The sequence below is a fragment of the Boleophthalmus pectinirostris genome, unplaced genomic scaffold, assembly GCF_026225935.1.
Source record: "Boleophthalmus pectinirostris isolate CB_2022bp ecotype Guang Dong unplaced genomic scaffold, ASM2622593v1 HiC_scaffold_16, whole genome shotgun sequence".
Lineage (NCBI taxonomy): Eukaryota > Metazoa > Chordata > Actinopteri > Gobiiformes > Gobiidae > Boleophthalmus > Boleophthalmus pectinirostris.
In genome coordinates, this window is record NW_026571095.1 from 28,308,789 (window position 1) to 28,327,807 (window position 19,019).

The 19,019-nt window shown below is 38.4% G+C and overlaps 1 protein-coding gene across 1 annotated transcript; it reads left to right on the top strand.

Annotated features, from left to right (window-relative positions):
• Positions 1-3,430: 3,430 nt before the first annotated feature.
• slc25a24l (solute carrier family 25 member 24, like) lies at positions 3,431-18,282 on the top strand. The gene is made up of 10 exons (XM_055152062.1): positions 3,431-3,553; positions 3,620-3,746; positions 5,044-5,131; positions 6,202-6,313; positions 7,697-7,846; positions 8,750-8,887; positions 9,974-10,084; positions 10,224-10,391; positions 11,419-11,557; positions 18,098-18,282. The coding sequence occupies exons 1-10, from the start codon at positions 3,431-3,433 to the stop codon at positions 18,280-18,282; spliced, it is 1,341 nt and encodes a 446-aa protein (XP_055008037.1).
• The last annotated feature ends 737 nt before the right edge of the window (positions 18,283-19,019 follow it).

Genomic DNA, 19,019 nt, shown 5'->3' on the forward strand with positions numbered 1-19,019 from the left:
TGTTTCCGGGGAGCGCGCTGGATCACCAAAGTAAAAGTGCATTGGATGTGTTTGTGTGTTTTTTAATGTTTTGACTTGTTTTGTTTTGTTTCATTCACACATGTTTGAATAATCCTGGTTTATCAGTCTGTCTACTAGTGTTGTCGTCCGAGACCTGTCCGAGGTCACAGGATCCCAAGACCAGGACAACACCAAGACCTCTGAGGGTTGAGGCCGAGACCTTTAAAGGCCGAGACCAAGACCTCTGGGGGTTGAGACCAAGACAAGATTGAGACTTTTAAAGACCGAGACTGAGACAAGACTACAGCCCATTGTGACCAAATCGAGACCAGGACCAGACCAAGACCTCTGGGGATTGAGATTGAGACAAGATCAAGATTTTAAAAGGCCGAGACTGAGACAAGACCGAGACCACGGCCCATCGAGACCAAATCGAGACCATCTTTGTAATTTTAGCCATTTATTGGTATTATATATTTTCATGTTGGCACATTTATATCAGTGTTTTTATAAATCTATCTCAATTTTATCAGTCATCGAGTGTCAGACCTCGAGACCGAGACAAGACCAAGTCCGAACGAGATCAAGTCTGAGACAAGACCAAGACCGTAAAAAACAGTCTTGAGATCAAGACCAGTCTCGAGTACTCGAATACAACTTACTCTTACATAACAGATAATACTCCCTACAACTGTGCAACATCTCACCCTTATGTAACAGATAATACTCCCTACAACTGTACAACAACTCACCCTTATATAACAGATAATACTCCCTACAACTGTACAACAATTCACCCTTATGGAACAGATAATACTCCCTACAACTGTACAACAACTCACCCATATGTAATATAATACTCCCTACAACTGTACAACAACTCACCCTTATATAACAGATAATACTCCCTACAACTGTACAACAACTCACCCCTATGGAACAGATAATACTCCCTACAACTGCACAGTAACTCACCTATACTTCCAATGACCTCTTGTATAAAGCTGAGATTTTATATTTTATTACTTATTTTTTCCATTTTATTTAGATTTGTACATATATTTTTGCTACTTATTTAGAATTTATTATTAACATTTATATTTTTTTATTCTTTGTTATTATATTATATTGTGACGTGTGAGCTGCTGTGCCCAAATAATTGCCTGTGGATCAAAAAGTTTGCCTAAGTAGGTTAATAGCTACACTGATTATTTATGAGATTTAAAAGGTAGTATCTCTGTGTAACTGTAGATGCTTTTATTGTGAAGTGTGAGTTCCTGTGGTGGACGGGCCGCTCTGGGTTGTGACAGAGCGCGCTGGACTCCCGTGGCTCTTTCTAGAAAAGCAGATGCTGATGCGCGTCATTCACTAAAGGCGGCTCTGTTCACGCGCGCAGGTGAGAGGTCACGCTTTCACGGCTGTCTGTGCGTAAAAGGGCACGTAACGTCAAAGAGGAGGCAAAGATTATACACAAGCCTCCATAATGAACAGGAAACTGCCAAGGATATTTAGTCATAGAAAAATTAGGTTAAATCAAATCGTGTCGTGACGTCACACATCAGGTGAGAGGAGCCTGTTCAACATTATGCAACAAATCACAGTTTCCTTCAATGGACCAACCACTGCAGATCATAACTGACTGTGGGCTTATAGCTACAAGAACATTCATTTTTGGGGTTAAACAAACATTTTAACATTGATAACCCAACTGTACCAAGTCAAAAAGATAATATGAAGGCAGAACTACATGGACCTTGTATCTTTGAAAATTGTCTTGCTTTACCTGGAATGTTCCACAGTACTGCATTAAACTTATATCTACTGGGTTCAGTGACATATAGAGGATAAAAATATGAACTTTCCTGTCTTCAAATGATGTGATCAGCCTCTTGAGCCACTAAAGAGACCAAATGCCTTGGTCACTTTGTGCCCGGGCAAATATGTTACTGAGGAAATGTAGTATGTGTTCTCATGATGGTAAACGTTCTGTGTTCAGAGCCTGTTGTTCTCCACTGTACACAGCTCCTCTGTGGCGGATTTATGGATGTGGGACCTTCCTCAGGCTCACTGTGGCCTACAGTGATGATTTTAGGCTTCTGCTGCAGGTGTCCAGGTGGCACAGTGCCAGTCAGCTGTTTGTGGACACTCACATCCCCACGTGTGAGGGACTGCTTAGACATTTACACCTGGAGGTGTCTGAGCTCATGCCGTTACACCTCTGCTCTGAGGACGCACTGATGAGATGATTGATCAGTTTTCAATGAAAAACTGCTTTTTCCTGACATCAAGTTTTGTTTAGAGAAACCAAAATTCAGTTTATGTTGTGTCTGTTTTCCAAATGTAAATTTTCTACAGAGAAATGTGTCAAGGTGATGTCAGTTGTTCTGCATTACTTATCACTGACTGGAGAAGGAGGTCACACATGCCTCACCACAGTATTTTCTATCCTTCTGGATCAAATACCACCATGTATTCCTTTAATTTTATGTATTCTGAAAACCACCAAATGAAAAAGTAACTGCAGAATACAGTTACTAAAAATTTTGAATATGTTTTTTTTTTTTCCCCGTAGGTCTACACTGGATGTATGTAATATCATAATTTTATGTCTTACATGAACAGTGCTGGGAAGTAACACTTATTCTGAATAGTGATTTTGAGTACATGTAATCCTGTGCAGCTACGTTCTCATTTAGTCATTGCGGTGGAAATGTTAGTATTCTGTTGTCCAAGTAAGAAGTGTTAAAATCCACACTATTCTTTGTTTAATCCTTTCTCTCACAGAAAGGCTACAGGTACCTTTAGGTTTATCATTTACATGTCTGAAGGTTTTGTCACATGTGAAGTGTTTGATCATCTTCATTTGTTCTCAGATGCAAATGTAAAAGTGTTAAATTTCAAAGCTAAGAAAGCCAAATGGCCAGACAGACTGACCTAAATGCAAACTGTTTTTAGGGACAAGAAGGGCTTAGCTGTAACTCAATACATTTTCAAAGTTCTTCCCAACACTGTAGGTTATATGAATGAAAAATAAAATATATATATATACGTGTGTAAGATCTATTAGGCTGTATGCAAAATTTTGGAGCTTTCCTCTTGAATTCAAAAGATATAGGCCTTTATATCTCTGTATTTCATTATTATCATGGCAACTGTCCCAATTTTGCATGAACCCTCTGACCGATCATTTGCCTCTTATCCGCCCTTCACCTCTGGCATTGTGCAGCAACAGCGCCCTCTAGCGATCTGTATCTGCACACTGTAGTTCTCCTTCACTGCATTATCGACCTGCACAGTCCAATGAGTCAGCGTTGAGTGAAAGGGCTGCACCGCTACTCCAATGATTACCAATAGGATTATAACTTTACCTGCTTTTGTGACATAAGCTTCATTTTAGACATTTGTTTAGTTTTTTTGTATTTAGTTCATAATGGATCAGTTTCGTGGGCTGTTTGACAAACTGGACCAAAACAACGATGGCTATATTTCCAAAGGAGAGCTGCACAATGAAATGAGAAAGCATGGGATACTGTCAGCAGATGGCAAAGTGCAGGTAGGATTCTGTTTCTTCATCACAAACATGCCCATGCAATATATATGTGTGTGTGTATTTTTGCAGAATATTATTGACTCTTATGACCAAAACCAAGATGGACTGTTGGATTACAAAGAATTCCTCAGTTACATGATGGACAGAGAGAAGAAATGGAAAATTCACTTTCAAGATCTGGACAGGGACAAGTGCGGTAAGTCTGCAACACAATCATGTATTTTGATTGTTGTATTATCTGAGCAGAGGTGGTAAAGTAGCCAAAAATTGACTCAAGTAAGAGTAATGCTAACAATACAATCAACTATTATGTTTTAATTATTGTATTATTTTAGTGCATAGTCCATATTTTTATGAATGGTGATTGTAAACCTACTTTTGAAGGTGACTCTGCCAATACAGCTGGTGTTTACAGTAATCAGTTACCTTTGCCCTCATGTAGAACAGAACCATGTGATGTTCATGTGTGTAACCTAAGAAGAGTTGGCAAAGAGGTCAGTACTCAGATACTGATCAATAGGTCTACTAAAACTATCACACTAGATACTCATTAGTATATAGTTTTGTCATCATAATAACATTTCAGACTCAATTTTGATATCAAGAAATAGACTTGATGCTCAGTACTGATTCTGATACCAACATCCATCCATCTTCTTCCACTTTTTGTGGCCATACCAGCTTGTAAAAGCCTGATCCTGCCAGATCTCAGAAGCTAAACAAGGCCCGGTATGGTTAGTACTTGGATGGGAGACCACTGGGAAAATCAGGTGCCAGTGCTAGGGGGGCGCCAGTCACAGAAACTGTCATTGTGTCCTTAGGCAAGACTCTTCACCCACGTTGCCTAGTATGAAAGTGGCGCGTGCATAAGTGATGGTGGTCGGAGGGCAAGATGGGGCAGCTGTGGCTACAATAGTATAGGATGGGGTGAATGAATAATGCTCTGTAAAGCGTCTTTGTGACATATGTCTGTGAAAAGCGTTATATAAATTAAAAACGTACTTACTTAATTTAACCGTGACCGGGTCACGGGGGCAGCAGTCTAAGGAGAGACTACCAGACCCCAAAGGTGTTCCCAGGCCAGCCCAGAGACATAGTACCTCCAGTCACCCCACAGAGGAAACTAATTTAGAATTTTTTTTTTTTTCTACTATTCTAAAAAAAAAACAACTTAAAACAAAGCAGAATGTCATTTGTCAACATTAAATTGTAGTACTTTTTTTTATATTCTCATGTGGTTTTATATCAGTGTAATCTCTCAGTGATCCAAGTAGGTTCCATTGTGGGCCATGGGCGTAAACTCGTCTATGTGCTCTTATATTTGTCCTGATACAGCTCAAATGAGAAATGAAATCTAGTTTTTATTCTACTACTACTGCCTCCAATGTTCCTACTATTATTGCACACTACGATTAATACTATTACTACTTCTACTACATCTCCTGCTATTTCTACTATCACTAATTTCTAATACTTGTGTGTTCTGTGATTAGGGGCGATCGACCAGGAGGACATCATGAGCCTGTTTAAGGAGCTGGGAGTCGTCATAACAAGGGCAAACGCAAAGCAGATCATACAAATGTGAGATACTCTGTCTGATGTTCTGGAGATATACAGTCTTTTTAGATTGCTTACAGGCTAAATGTTCTCAATTACAACACTTACCTGAATTACCTGTAAGAGGAGGGACTTAACACACAGAAATAAGCAGAGGTAGGTAGTCTAGATTAAAATTGTACTGAAATAAAGGTTACTGAATAATATTACATAATAAGTACAAAATAGTGGTTCAGAATTGCTCAAGTAAGAGAAAAAAATGGAAAAATCTAAATCCAGGCACTCCATAAAAGTAAAAGTTGCACAAAGAAAAGTATAGTTAAAAGGATTTTATTTAAATGACCAAAAGCCAGCATGTTTCAGCCATATGCGGTCTGCATTATGGCTTAGTTAGAATCATGAAAATACTATATTTTTGGAAAGCACTACTCAGGTAACTGTCAGGACGTAATATCTGATGTATAATTTGAAGTGACTGTAATTTGAAGGACATCAAAATCAATAACGCACAAAATCTGGATTGAGGATTGACCCAAAAATGAGACAAACTAAATCATATCTGGAGCGCTGCAAGAAACACAAATGTTCATATCATTTCATATTGTCAACATAAAGCTTTTGTCACTTGCAAATTGCTTAAGTAGGAATAAAAGTAGACTATGCTGCTAAAAAAAGTACTCTGATAGGTACAATTGCTTCAAAATGTTACTCATTTACATGTAAATGAGTAAATGTACTATTCTCCTCTTCAAATAAGAGGCAATGGTTAAACTTGGGCTTTTAGGTACTGGCAGGTAGAGAGGTGAGATCAGGATTTTATCCATGAGTTTCAGAATAATGAAAAGACTGTTACCGTAGCAAATAGCAATTTAAACCAAATATCTTATGTTTTGTTGCGTCAAAAGTGTTTCCTGTGTTATATGACATCATAAGGTGGAACAGGGTGTTATGAGGGAAGAATTCTGCTCAAATATGCAGGTATGTTTGTGATGAGGAAACAGGATTAAAACATAGATCAGAAAATAGCTTAATCTGGGCTCTTTAATATTGGTCATTTCGTTTTGTTGATATCGCATGTCTGTTCCACACATCAGGATGGACAAAGACAACTCTCTGACCGTGGACTGGAGTGAGTTCTTACATCATGTGATCATTAACCCTGTGGACAACATTGGAGAGCTGGTGTCGTCATGGAAACACAATGTGGTAAAAAAAAATCTGATACTAATCAATACTAAAACTATTATCAAAACTAGATACTAGATATGAGCAGGTATTAATACGAACAAAAGTCACTAACCCATGTACTCATGGTATGAAATGTACTCCAACGACTGAAGGATTACACAGACATAGGACTGCAAGTACTGTACTGATAGTATTATCATTGTAGTATTGAGTTTACATAAATTTGAATTTTTAGTATTGCTATAATATATGCCGAATAATCATTTACAAGTACAAGTACTGCTGTTTGTACTTAAGTAAAAGTACACATGTGATATAGAATAAATTGTAGTAGCCTGAGAGTTGAATAGAAGAAGTAAAAGAAGTTCTAACACTGAACTTCTAACACGTTTATTTACATCAGTACTGATCCAGCACCTGGACACATGAACCTTCAACACGCTGTGATAGTGTTGTCTCGTCTAGAGGTCTGCGTGGGACTGAATTTTCAGTCCCGTGCAGTCCCGCTCCCACAAAGAATTGTAATTTTCAGTCCCGCTCCTGCACGCATCTGGGATATTTTGTCACGCTCCCGATCGCAAGTCCTGCAAGATGTGGACGTTCACTTTCTTAAGCTTTAACACAGAGAAGCTGCAAGAAATTGTCTAAAATGATTAAAATTAGACCACATATGCGAATTTAAAATGTTTTTTATTAAGGCCAAATAAGATATCCAGCACAAATTATGCATAAAAGGCATGTTGGATCCCAGGGGTGCAGGGCTCTAGTCTAGTCCAGTGCAGTCTGGCTGTTGTAGGGAGTATTATACCTCTGATGATGTAAGCCAAGATAGCGAAGACTGCGCTGAACATTTTAAAACACACTTTTAGAACACACTTGATCAATTGAAAAAAGTGTAAAACTAATAGCAGTTTTAAATAGCAAGCTCCATATTCTCTGAGCCGCAATTCAAAATACACACTTCTTCAGTACTTTATGAAGATGATGAGAGTCTGGTGATCCCCTTGCTGTGATTGACAGGTGGATTAGCCAATCAGGAACATGCATGGTTAATCAAAGAGTTGGCCAAAGCTTAGATGATGTGTGTGGAGCTATAGAGAGCTATACAGTATTCAGTAACTTATCATTGCAATCACAGGCTTCAGTTACACTCAGTTACAAGTACAAGTACCCTAGAATGTTGAATTACCTCAAAAATATATTCAGTTACAACCACATGAGTGTCTGAAATGACTTTAGTCCACCCCTGGTTATTACACCAATCATGTTTCAACAGAGAACCACATTCAGACACTCAGAACTAATGTTGTCTTGCCAAAAATAAACTGAAAATCTCCAAGTCTCTCACAAACAAATGGACTTAAGGTGTGATGTTTACAGTGTGATACCTCTGTGGCGTAGGTGTTTGACGTGGGGGAGAGCCGAGCGATGTCCCTGGAGTTTTCGGAGGAGCCTGGAGTGTGGAGCAGGTTTGTTCTGTCGGCCGGTTTAGCAGACGCGGTGTCCAGGACGGTGACGGCTCCCATAGATCGACTCAAGACTCAACTACAGGTCAAAAACAACTCACTGGATACTGGATTTTAATGTCATTTTAATATAATTTAGCTTTGATATATATCCTCCGCTCCTCTAACCCTGTGTTGATGTTACTGAATCTGAATTTGAATCTATTTGTTTGGAGAATAAGCCCCTTGAAATGTCTCGCCATCTCGTTTTTGAGGGGGTCCTTACAATTACAACAACAAAAGACAGATAGAGTAGGGCAGACAGTAAGCTACATAAATTCAAATAAGCATACAAAATCAACACAACCACACGCACACACTCACTCACACTTGACTGTCTGACACATAATAAATCAAAATTGAGCAAAAAACTAAGACAGAGTTCAAAGATAATCACAAAATACAACAAGATGAACAACAAAATTCAACAAAATTATCAAAAACAATTACACGGTTCTGTAAATATTGAACCAGAGCATTTTTAAATGAAGGGACAGAAGTTAATGCGCGGATCGATGAGGGAAAATTGTGCCAATCAAAAGGAGCTTTATGTTTAAATTTGTGTTTTCCTATTTAATTTTTTGACTCTTGGAACAACAAAAAATATCTGATCTGCGTGACGTAAACTGGAAGAGGATCTGAATGGAATTAAATACTGTTTGAAGTATTCAGGATAATTAAGATTTAGGCATTTAGAGATAAATAATAACCAGTGAAGTTGACGTCGGAGTGAACCAGGACAGTTGGTGATAGATTGTACAGTGGTGAGTTCTGAAGGGACAGCGGAGAATGAATTTGCACAGACTGTTATAGATAACGTTGAGTGGTTGGAGGATAGAAGCTGTAGTATTTTGATAAATGATATCACAGTAATCTAAAATGGGAAGAATGGTAAGTTTTATTAATGCCATTTCTGTTCATTCATTGTACCTTGTCTTGTTATCTTTAGGTTCATGGGTCTAAGGCGTTCTCTCAGGGCTTCCAGGAGCTCAGATCTGGCGGTGTGCGCTCCATGTGGCAGGGAAACGCGGTTAATGTTTTAAAAGGAACTCCTCAGTCCACTCTGCAGTGTCTTATCTATACACAGGTGAGACACGACAACACTCACTCATGCAGTATTCATGCTCCGACTCCTGTTACTGATGGAAGAGTACGGTTAGTGTGATATAGGACCAGGCTGTAGGGCTGTTCGTTTTCTTGTATCGATTAATCACATTTTTTTATTTGATAACCCCATTTGAAACAATAGAACCATACATGAATGCTTGACAGTGATATTTTATACAAAGAAAACAGTATGTCCTTTAGTCGTGACGTTAGACAACGGATTATTTCTATGTAAAAAAAATAGATTAAACTCATAATTCACAAATTTAATCTGTTTTAATACAAATGCACTGTTTCAGAGTACGTTTTTCTGTATAAATAGTAGTTTTTGCTTGAGCTCCCCCTGCAGTCAAGTCTTGTGACTGCAGTTTGGGTCAGATGCCCAGAGATACACTATGTTATAGTTTTGAGAGCTTTTACCATTTGCCCTTTTTAGTCAACTAATCAATCTGCAGGACATCTCTTTAAGCCCTAATGGTTGTACTGTCACGGGATATTTGCCTACAATTCAGAATACACACTTCTTCATTACTTTACGAAGGGCAGAGTCTGGTGATTGACAGGTGGCTTAGCCAGTCAGGGACCTGCATGGTCTGTCTCGTATCAAAATAAATATGGCTGGAAAAAAGGAAATCTGAAAAACATGGCAGATTTCTGCTGCTTCAATGAGTAAAACCCAAAACTCTGTTAATCTGAGGTGAGAGAAATGTATTTTGTTTGTAAATCATATCATCTGATCACGTTTGGTTGGGCATAAGATGCGACGGGGGGCATGGGGGCCAGACTGATCTCCCTCTGCATAAAAAATACAGAGATTTGGCAGACAAACAGGACGGGATGTGAAAAGCACAAATCTTATGATTGACTGTTTTATTATGAGTTGTTAGATAATTGACTGTCTAATAACTGACTTTTATTATTATTCAATCACAATTTGATTACAATTCAGTTATTTGCACTATCTGCTTCTCTCCTTTCTTTGGTTTTAAATGGTGTTGCCAGTGTCACCTGTCCTATCCCCTCCTCATTGTTGTTTATTTATTTGTTTGTTTATTGCTGTGTTTAGATGAAGGCGTACACTCAGGACCACTCTCAGGGCAGTGTGACGGTGCAGCACAGGTTTGCTTTGGGCTGTGTCTCTGGAGCTGTGGCTCACGCTGCTTTCTACCCTCTCGAGGTACCAGGTCGGCTATTCAAAATGAAATAATGATTGACATGACATTGTGTTTTCTATGTTTTATTCTTGGAAAACCCTATCATTATTAACATGTAAACGCAAATATTTCCATAGTATTCTCTGTGTGTGTGGCTCTCAGGTGCTGAAGGTGCGTCTGAACCTGCTCCAGGCCGGTACATATTCAGGAGTGGTGTCCTACGCTCGCTCCATCTACACGCATGAGTCTTTGTCGTCGTTTTACAGAGGATTTAAGCCCAGCCTCCTGTGTATGATCCCCTACGCTGGTGTGGAGTGCGCTGTTCACCAGGTCTACGCTATATAAACGCATCTAACATCTAACAAAAGAGCAGGTGTTATGCAAAGTTGAAATGTTATGATGTTGTTTTCCTAATCAAAAACAGGTCTGAGAAGCTTTTAGATGTCATCCGTGCATGTTTGAGTAATATAGCGATCTCTCCTGTGATCTCAAACCCAATTTTTCAGAAATATACAAAAGCATGATACTGCAAAAACTAAAATTTAATTAAGATTACTTGAATTACGAAAGTAAAATTATCTACCAATGGAACAAGACTTTTTGTACTTAAAATATGAAAATACAACTTGCTTCATGAAAAACAACAACTTTGCAGCTAAAATAAGACACAAAATTAAGACCAACACACGTATTTTATATTACTTGTCAAGTTGAATACTCAAATAAAGAAAAAGGTTATTAATTTTAATGTATTTAATTTAATTTTAACTTAAATCTTGCGTCACTTAAGATAAGAAAAACAACTTTGGAGCTAAAATAAGACACAAAATTAAGACAAACACACTTATTTCATATTACTTGTGAAGTTGAATACCCAAATAAAGAAAAAGGTTCTTAATTTTAATGCATTTAATTTAATTTTAACTTACATCTTGCTTCACTTAACAAAAACAACAACTTTGCAGCTAAAATAAGACACAAAATTAAGACAAACACACTTATTTCATATTACTTATCAAGCTGAATACTCAAATAAAGAAAAATTTTCTTAATTTAAGTAATTTTAACTCATCTAGATACTGTTTTTTTGCAGTGAAATAATACACCAACTTCACAAACCTAAGTTCATTAGTGGGGATGCATGATGATTGTGTTGTGATAGCCCTCTGCAGGGGAAGTAACTTAGCGCAGAGAGCAAGGAAGTGGGGATAACATGGTGCTCTAAATATGTTATGTTAGCAATTAATACTCCATACAAGTGTAAGTGTGTACATGTTATAAAGCGTAACTAATACATTGAGTTGTTTAAAGCTATAATTTCTAACTTGTAACATATTTTTTTCCCATCTGTCTGTAGTCAATAATGAACTGGGCCAAGAGTAACCCGGACTACAACAGCGAGTCTCAGCTGTTTTTCTTCAGTTTTGTGGCCTTCGCTTCAGGACAAATGACCAGTTACCCTTTAGCTGTGATACGCACTCACCAACAAGCAGAAGGTAGGGCGTGGATTTCTCTGTGCTCCAGTCATGTGTGTTATGTTTATTGACTGTATATGGGGTCCAACTGCATCATTTGCAGACTTAGAAAACAAGAAAGTACTTAAATGAGCTAAAGAATGTAGATACTGAGCTCTGCAGATCAGAAACTAACCACAACAGCTACAATAAACCAGGGCTATAGGCGAGGTTCAGCTGACATCATTGTTATTAAAAGCCCGCGTTGCATGCTGGGAAATATTTAGGTCGGAGGCAAGAAACAGGATAGCGGTCAAACACAGTGCGTAACCTCGCGTATTTATCCCCGATAATGGTAAATTCCTGCTGCATTATCGGATGCACAAATAGAAGCACGGAAGAAGGAAAATGTCTCTTTTCGTATTCAGAGTGAAAAGAACCGCCAACGGTGAATTAAACGGCTTTCAAACATCCGCAGAGCAAACGTAGAAGATCCTAACAAACCGTGGACTCCAACAAGTTCAACAACACATCGAGACTCTTGGAGACTTTCATCTTTTCTGCTGTGAATGGCCCAGGAGTTTCCACCAAGTCATTGTGGATATCGCCGAAGTGAATATTTGTCCAGGTAGTTGGTGATTCTGACCAGAAGTTTGGTTTGGTCCACCTTTTGTCGGGGTTGAAAAGGGTGATTTGGCTCCATCGATGCTTATGACCAATTTCTGGTCAAATCGTCTTGGGTCCTCTGCCGTTAGAGTGGATAAATAACCGGGATCAATACCCTTTACGTGCTTTCTCGCTCCGTCTGTCATGTTGAATTAGTGTTTCTTGCTGCCGGCCAAAATAATTCCCAGCATGCAACGCGTGCTTTTTGTCAACAATGAAACTCGCCTACAGACGGACTAAAACTGGACTGAACCCAGACTAAACCAGGACTAAGCCAAAATTCGTTTGGGACTATACAAGTCAACCAGAACTGAACCAGGTCTAAAGCAGGTCTAAACCAGGACTAAACAAAGTCTAAACTAGGACTAAACCAGAATCCGTGTATCATTCGTTCATTCGTTTTTCAATATAAAACCAAAAATAAGAAAACGAAAAAAACAACTGTTTTCTTCATTATTTGTCTCCAAAACCAAAATGAAAAAACTGATAAAATCGAAAACTGAAAAAAAAAACGAATCGTTATGTTTAAATGAAGAATGGAACAGTTGTTTTTTCGTTTTCTTATTTTTGTCAGGACAGGTTTATGACTTTTCAGAAAAAAACAAAACAAAACAATTAAATAGCCTATCCCATAAAACAAGTGGGACTTAGTAAAGAATAAAAATCAGGGACTGAGACTCAAAAGTGAAATCAAAGGCAATTTAGATTTATTTGAAATTTCAATAAATCACAAATCCGGTCACAGTCATCAAAAAAAAAAATTCTGTTTGTTCTGTGTTTGAATGTTGTAAATCCGGAGGTCTGGGTCTTATATTTCTTCTCCAGCAGACGGCGTCACTGCTCTGGGCGACGCAGGGTTGTTGGTTCTTAGGTTTTCCTCTGTAAAACTCAGTCAAAGGTCAAACGTTCAAAAGTATAGGACAGCCGTCATTTCATAACTTTTACCGAGCAACAGCAATGTGAAAAAGGGGCTTGTCTAAAATTATACATGCATCACGAATTTCGGACTTACGGTCATCGCGCAATGCATACTGGGAAGGATTCTCCGAAAAAGTGAGCATCAAACCGCCATGTTTGATTTCCCAGTGGGATGTGTCTATTGACAAAGTCGATCTTTTCAAGTCTTTGAACCATATCGTTTTTGTTTCTGATTTTGATATTGTCATATTTTAGTTTTGGGATTCGGACATCGTAATTGTGTGGATGTTGGATATTTTAAAAGCGGAAAACGGGCTTCGGAAGTTCGCGAACTCCATAAATTGCCTTTGTCTTTCACTATTTTTTCAAGTTCAGTTGAGAAGGGAAACAGTTTGAACGGAGGTTTGCAGTCGCACAGATCTGAGTCCCTTTTGCATTTATGGAGTTTGCAAACTTCTGAAGCCCGTTTTCCGCCGTTAGGACATCGAACAACCACACAATTACGATGTACGAACCCCATAACTAAAATCTGACAATATCAGAATGAGAAACAAAAGTGATATGGTTCAAAAGACTTGAAAAGATCGCCATTGACAATAAACGCATCCCACTGTGAAATCAAACATAGCGGGTTGATGCTCACTTTTTCGGAGGATCCTTCCCAGTATGCATTGCGCGATGACTGGAAGTCCGAAATTCGTGATGCATGTATTATTTCTGCATTTGAAAGTTTCGATAACAGACGTATTCCTTTTTTAGAACCACTCCGTCCTTTATTTTTGTGCTTTTCTTTTCAACTTTTGTCCAGAAACTAAAATAAAACTGATGTAAAATTATGATAAATATTCACCACAAGTAAATATCACCAAAACAAGTAAAAATAATTTGAAAAAACTGCCATACACACTTTAAGATCAGGCCAAAAGAGGCAGGTTTTACGCCGAAGCAACCCTCTCCATTTATCCAGGCTGGGGACTGGCACAGAGCGACACACACAGTGCCCGCTGTGGCTGGATTAGACCCACCGCCCGTGTTCGTACAGAGTTAGTGTGTTAGTAAGTGCGTGCAGACATACTCACAGTAAACAGCAGCAGCCTCTGGACCTGTAAAGACTAGTTTAAAAGTTTAGTAAAACAGTTTAGATCTGCAATGAGAAGAGGCAGAAGAGTTAGGGTTAGAACTGTCATTTCACAAGACAAGCCCAAAACAATTTTACAACACGCACAATGGAAATATTAATATGAGATTTAACCTTTAACCCTGTAAAGTTAATACAATGTTAAAACAGAAATGTCGACGTATTTCAAACGAACAGACCCTGAGCAAACCTGTGGAAGGGTTGGATTAGGACACGACTACTAGACTTTCAGTTTAGTGTCAGGGTTAGGACCAGAACAATCACACTGTAGAAAGCAGTCCAAATCTGGCCCACGTTTAGACCAGTTCAGACCAAACCAAATATAAAACATACACACAACCCAAAGCTCAAGTCAGTTTTCAGACCTTTTTAACTCCAAATGAAACTGTTGAAGGGTTAGTTTACCATAAGAAATATCAGTTTCACCCAACCATAGCATGTTTTACCAGCCTGTTTAAATCTGGCCCATATTTAGACCAGTCGAGGCACACACCAGAAACACACAAGGGCCCAAGCCCAAGTGCAACCTGTGGAAATTATGGTGTAAACAGTTAATCTGGCCCACTCCACATTTAGACCAGATAAGACCAAGAGAGACCAGCAGTCTCCATAAAAGTGAGCCAACATTTAAATATGGCCCACTTTTGGACCAGTTTAGGCCCAACAACTAAAGCCTGTAACATCAAATCCTCAGCATGTTCAGGTCTTGTTTTGAGAGGATTCACACAGAAATGTCACTTACCTGATTTAAAGTCTGCATGAACAGACCAATAAAACCAGTGAAAGCTGCAGCACGGAAAGATCCCTGTAAGATTATGTTGGACACAAATCCAACATCAAAGGGTCAGAACTATTACATTCAGACCACAAAAAATGACAGAACACAAGGGCCTCAATTCTTGGACCAAAACTCAAGTCAAGATGAGTGGCTTAGCACTCACAGCAAGAAGGTTCCTTTGTGTGCAGAACCTGCACAGGTGTATGGCAGCAGCTCACTGCTCCTGACAGGCTGCCCCAGCAGCACTTTGTTGATGATGAATGGGTCAAATGCAGAGGGAGAATTTCCCTCAAAAATCCCCAACTAAAATATACTGTACCTTAAGATTATTCCAAATGATCAGGTTTTAAAACGATGTGGGTTTCTCCAACCTGAAAACTCCAGGGTTAGTCAGTAACATATGACAGACATGTTTTAACTTTAGCTGTTTTCAAATAAATTAAACTAACATCTGCTACAGTTGTCGCAGATGATTTTCATGTCTCACATTTGCAAGACATGACGTAGATTTACAAGTAGCTTAGATCAACTATGAACTATTTAACAATGATAATAATAATAAATTGATACCTGTAGAAGAGTTAGAGGACACCACCCAAACCTGCAAACACAAAGGAAAAGTTAGAAACAAAATTACAAAATACTAGTGTATTTCAACAAAACAGTTTTAAATTCACCTTTAGGTCTTTGGTGGAAAGCTGACTGAACCCCAACCCAACCCAAAACAGAGTTTAGGTAAACTCTTCCAGTAAGGTGCTCTGGATTAATTCTTTCATTCATTCTATATTTTATATCAGAGCATAGCCTCTGATATAAGATTTTCCATTCTTCTTCTTAGTTCTTGGGGCCTTTTTAACTTCGTTTTTCACTGGTCAGAAGCACTCTTTAGCTTCTATAGCAATAGTAGATATCACAGAGCTGCTGTAAAAGGGTTAGACACCAACCTAAAACCTGAAAACTCCAGGGTTAGTCAGTAACATATGGCAGACATGTTTTAGCTTTAGCTGTTTTCAAATAAAATAAACTAACATCTACTACAGTTGCCGCAGATGATTTTCATGTCTCACATTTGCAAGACACAAAGTAGATTTATCTTAAATTAACTATGAACTTATTAACAATGATGATAATAATGATAATAAACTGACACCTATAGAAGGGTTAGAGGACACCACCCAAACCTGCAAACACAAAGGAAAAATTAGAAACAAAATTACAAAACACTAGTGTATTTCAGCAAAACAGTTTTATATTCACCTTTGGGTCTTTGGGGAAAAGCTGATGGACGTTCATCCCAAAACACAGAGTTCAGGTAAACTCTTCCAGCAAGGTGCTCTGAGTGCATCACAATTTTCCTTAATTATGCACTTGTTTCAGTTTTACTATTACCAATCCCCCCAAACCCGCACGAAACGCAATACAAGGACCCAAAACCAAGTGCCACCTGTGGAAATTAAACATTAAAATCTAGTCCACATTTAGACCAGATCAACCCCTAAGAGACCACTCAGTCTCCATTAAAGTGTGTGTAGAATCTGACACATTTGAACCAGTTTAGGCCCAAATCTGAGCCATTAAAATCCTCAGCATTCAGATCTTGTTTTGAGAGGACACAAGGTAAAGAATAAAAAGAAAGAATAGATGTTTTAAGATTTGAGGGTTACATCATGACCATTGTACAGTTGGATGCATTTGCGTACGGTTTTATTTTTCCAGGATAGAGGAGAGATTTTATTTTCCAAGTAGGTTTTCATCCCATTTGAAACCTTTGATAACACTTTTCACTTTTTGTATTGCACTTGTTTAAATTCACATGTTTGAGTATTTTGTGGCAGGTCCTGTATCATTCATGTTTGGAAAGTGATCATTTAATTCCCACAAACGTACCATTCATTTCATATAATTCTGAGTCATTGTGTTCTAGTTCATTGACCCAAGCTTGGTGTACATGTTTAAACCTTTTCATTGCAATTTGTTACGTTTGAAAAACACATTTTCCCCACGGTTTCACCCTTTGTAATAAATGACATTTTCACACATCAAAATACCGAGAGATTTTATTTGAGACACGTTTTGCTTTTGTTTCATGACTTTCATTTGTGGCATAGTTTCTTTCATTTTACTGTCAAAACCTTTTGCATTTGTTTTCAAAAAAGTCCTTTCTGTAAGTTTCCTTTTACCAGACAGTTTCAGGACACCTTCACGTTTCCTTTTATAATACACCTTTTTCAGTGAGCCATCATTTAAAACACATCCAGAGTGAAATAGATTTCCTTTCAATGAAAGCATCATGATCATGTGAAACTCATCACATCATCGTTTTATTTATTTCAGTTCACTTTGCACATTACAGAAACGTGAATCAGAGCGCGGAGTAAAATATTCACCAGAAGCAGCGGCTTCATTCATCAAACATTTATAACCGAACAACAATTTATTAATGCAATAATGATTCTGTAACCACAAACAAGACTCTCCTGGACTCGTAACACTCACCTGGACTCCTCCGTGCTGTTTGTCGTGCTGTTTGTCGTGCTGATGGTGATTTGGGTCGCGCTGCACTTTTGGCGCGTTTTTCCTGAATTGCGCGGGTCCTGCGCTTCCGCTCCGCCTTTTCTTTCTTTGTTGCTAAAAACGGCGCGCGGCCGTGAGAGGGGCTTCCTCTGACATGTAACATCAAGAGTGATTTACGTGAAGCTGTTGGCTCGACTCCCCGGTGCCACGTCATCAGGTGACAGCTCCCTTACCTGTGCAGGTGAGCGCCACTTTTAAAGAACGCATCATACATCTGTGCTCACGTGACCACGCCCACCTGGCGGGAATCACCTGACAACAGTCCCAAGGTATCAAGGTATCTGTTTATCTATCCAGTGTTTCCCGTACACTTTAGAGTTAAAGCGTCGCCTTGAGTACGTTCCTCCACGTGACTCCTGCAAAACTCCGGTCATCGCGCGGAATCTCCGCGCCCCCCGCTCCTCACTTATTCTCCGTGCAAAGAATCTCCCCTAAATATAAACGTATATGTAGTATTTGAAAACATGGCAATAAACCTCCTTAAAACCTGTTATTTCTTGTTTTGCAGCTTTCTGGCCAGCATCGTATCGGTCTACTGGAGTACTACATGGACTTAAAGGAATTTATGAGAGAAATGGACTTCGAGGTTTTTATAACGGGATGGGAGCCAGCTTTGTACGAGCTATACCCTGTGCTTCTATTAACTATTTATTAATTAGAAAATTTGAGACTATGTTTTCCCAGGGATCATAAATGATATAAAAATGTTAATATATGTAATGTATAAACTTATTTTGTGAGGAGAGACGGATTAATGATGGACTAGGCTTGGTATAAAATAGGTTTATTACACATTCATTGTTTACACTTACACAGTGGCCAGTGACGATATGGCAGTTTGGTTGAGTCATTTACATTATTACATAAACCTTGTTTATTGGTGCAATAATTAGACTGTGAAATGAAAAGAGTAATATTAATAGTTATTATGTAATACTGTAATTATACAGCTAAATACAGGAACAAACAAACACTGTATAATTTCTCTATTTTTATAATGGCTACAAGGCCTAGACTTTATTATTACCTCCTAACCATACTGGACACGATTTACAACATTGATCCTTAACTATAAAAACATATAGAGAAATACTAAAGTGTTGTTGTCATTTCAAACTCAATTTTCATACTAAGGAGTAAAGTTGATACTCAATACAGATTCTGATTCCACAATAATAATAAAAACACCTGTAATCCCAGTTGTCCTGGTAGGTCATATAGTGGTCCATAGGACTATACAGCAAGTCTGTTGTTCAAATACATACAAACTCAATCAGTCATGAAAACATAACATCTTCATCTTGTGATGTAATGAGTTACTCTAACAGTGGACCACTCAAAATGATCCATGTAGTCTACTGGTTCTATTGGCTACATAAGGCTGGATAGAGATTAAAATATTAAAATATATTTATTAAAAAATACAGAAA

What these genes read in the sequence shown, in the direction of transcription:
- slc25a24l (XM_055152062.1), top strand. Translation starts at nt 3,431, where the DNA reads ATGGATCAGTTTCGTGGGCTGTTTGACAAACTGGACCAAAACAACGAT. An exon ending in TCTGGACAGGGACAAGTGCG is followed by an intron (nt 3,747 to 5,043) that starts GTAAGTCTGCAA and finishes TTCTGTGATTAG; the next exon opens with GGGCGATCGACCAGGAGGAC. An exon ending in AGTGTCTTATCTATACACAG is followed by an intron (nt 8,888 to 9,973) that starts GTGAGACACGAC and finishes TGCTGTGTTTAG; the next exon opens with ATGAAGGCGTACACTCAGGA.